General features: G+C 41.7%; 1 protein-coding gene across 1 annotated transcript in view; it reads left to right on the forward strand.

Annotated features, from left to right (window-relative positions):
* Positions 1-2500, forward strand: part of col7a1l (collagen type VII alpha 1-like) — a 100252-nt gene that overhangs the window by 23416 nt on the left and 74336 nt on the right. The window contains exons 12-13 of the mRNA XM_060890108.1: positions 877-993; positions 2463-2500. The exon at positions 2463-2500 is cut by the window's right edge and continues 109 nt beyond it. Coding sequence (XP_060746091.1) covers positions 877-993; positions 2463-2500 — 155 coding nt within the window. The remainder of the gene's footprint in view (positions 1-876; positions 994-2462) is intronic.

Genomic DNA, 2500 nt, shown 5'->3' on the forward strand with positions numbered 1-2500 from the left:
AGTATATTTTTGTACACCAGACTCCATCAGGTTAATCAGTCTGGCATTGCACAAAAGTGGCTGTTTAAACAAAAATAAGTACAGCATGGTACTGAGCTGGAACTGCCGAGTGTGTAAGAGTATAATTGTATATTTTTGCATGATTCTAATATTTTTAGATATATTCAAAGCCCAGAAATGATCCTGCTGTTAGCGTAGTATTCGCTCGTGAACGTGAAATGCAGCACGGACTGAACGAGTCTTCATACTTTGGGGGAATTAATTTAATTAACTAGTTAATTCTAATTCATTTTCATTCTAAAACATCCCCCAGATGATTGAGGTTTCTTTGTAAACACACAGACTCCTTTTCCTGATCCAGACATGAGAATAAATTCAATACGTTCTTCTTTTGTCTTAGCCGTCAAAGATGGGGGACTCGAGTCATATGACTTGAGTCAGTCTTAAGTTGCAAATTTGAGACTTGAGACTTGCTTGACAAATATTAAAAAAAGACTCGACTTGACTTTGACCTGACATTCATGACTTGAGACCTGACATGGACTTGAGCTAAATGACTCAGAGATAGGGGACTCGAAGGCATATGACTTGACTCGAGTCCGACTTAAGTCGCAATTTTGAGACTTGAGACTTGCTTGACAAATATCAAAAAAGACTCGACTTGACTTTGACTTGACATTCATGACTTGAGACTTACTTGTGACTTGCACATGTGTGACTTACTCTGTTAGCCGTACTTAAAGTTTATCTAAAATATAATATCTGTAATATAAACACTGAGCACTGAGTATGTAAAATTTATGTTTACTTTATTAAAAGCGATCTAAAGAATGTGTTTCATGCTGAAAACGTCTTTTCCCGTTTGGTGTGTTGCAGTGAAGCTGGTCCCTGTTCATCAACTGTTGGCTGAAAACGCCACGACGGACACGGTGCAGACTCGCTGGCTCTCGGTGAGAGGAGCGTCAGGCTACAGACTCACCTGGGCATCCTCAGGTATTCACACGGGATTCATCCTCAGACACTCACCCACATCTCTGGAGTGAATAATCACTGAGCTAGAAGTGTTTTAGATGTGTTCTGTCCAGAGGTGGGAGTAAGTCAACATAGGACACAACAACAGATAATAGACTAAGGTTATACCAGTGAGCTTACCTATGATCATACGCAACATTAAAAAAGATAAGTTTTAAGAAGAGACTTAAAATCTGCGTATGTTGATGCTATGCTTATATAGGGTGGTAACTTGTTCCATAACTGAGAGCAAGTCTCAAGTCTTAAATTTGTGACTTAAGCCTGACTCGAGTCGAGTCGAGTCTCCCATCTCTGAGTCATTTAACTCAAGTCCGAGTCAAGCCTCAAGTCATGAATGTCAAGTCAAAGTCAAGTCGAGTCTTTTTTTAATATTTGTCAAGCAAGTCTCAAGTCTCAAATTTGCGACTTAAGTCTGACTCGAGTCAAGTCAGATGACTCGAGTCCCCCGTCTCATGGTTCTGTCTTTACGTCTCTGAGACGGTCGGCGCGGTCCCGGACGATCCGATAACGTATCCATGGCCGAGTTTTGAAATAAATCATCTTTCTGTTTAATGCAATTCATGATCATGGATCTTTACAAAGAGCTCCTGGACCTTCTAGCTGCTAGCATTAATAATCCACCGCCATATTTTAGACCAGCTTTCAAGGATTATCGTATCGTTTGTATAAATAAATTATTTGAGGTGTGAAAGTCAATAACTAAAAGTGTTTATCTCAGAACCTCACACTTGGTTGGATCCATGGATGGTTTCCATCAACAACTTATTTTTTCCTCTCTTTTTATCTCTTGATAATAAGACTTTCCTTGCCGCTGAAAACATTTACCTCAAACACTTAGCGCTAACAGGGGGGCACGGTGGCTTAGTGGTTAGCACGTTCGCCTCACACCTCCAGGGTTGGAGGTTCGATTCCCGCCTCCGCCTTGTGTGTGTGGAGTTTGCATGTTCTCCCCGTGCCTTGGGGGTTTCCTCCGGGTACTCCGGTTTCCTTCCCGGTCCAAAGACATGCATGGTAGGTTGATTGGCATCTCTGGAAAATTGTGTGTGAGTGCGTGAGTGAATGAGAGTGTGTGTGTGTGTGTGCCCTGTGATGGGTTGGCACTCCGTCCATGGTGTATCCTGCCTTGATGCCCGATGACGCCTGAGATAGGCACAGGCTCCCCGTGACCCGAGGTAGTTCGATGAATGAATGAAAAACTTAGCGCTAACAGACTTCTTTTTAAGGAAAGGTTCGATAGAATGTATCCCTCTGGTCCTTCCTGTCTGTGGTGATATGGATGACTAAGAGATATTAGATGTGGTCAGATTAGATACTCAGAACATTTAGATTTTTTTTTTCCCAGTTTTAGTTTATTGCCCATTGTTGCTCGTTCCCTTAAAGAGCGCCAATCATTGTAGTCATAACTCTATGATTTTTTAATGTTTTTCCAGAGGGCCACATTGAGAGTGTCAACCTTGGAGGGAAATAT

The sequence above is a fragment of the Tachysurus vachellii genome, chromosome 16 (assembly GCF_030014155.1).
Source record: "Tachysurus vachellii isolate PV-2020 chromosome 16, HZAU_Pvac_v1, whole genome shotgun sequence".
Classification (NCBI taxonomy): domain Eukaryota; kingdom Metazoa; phylum Chordata; class Actinopteri; order Siluriformes; family Bagridae; genus Tachysurus; species Tachysurus vachellii.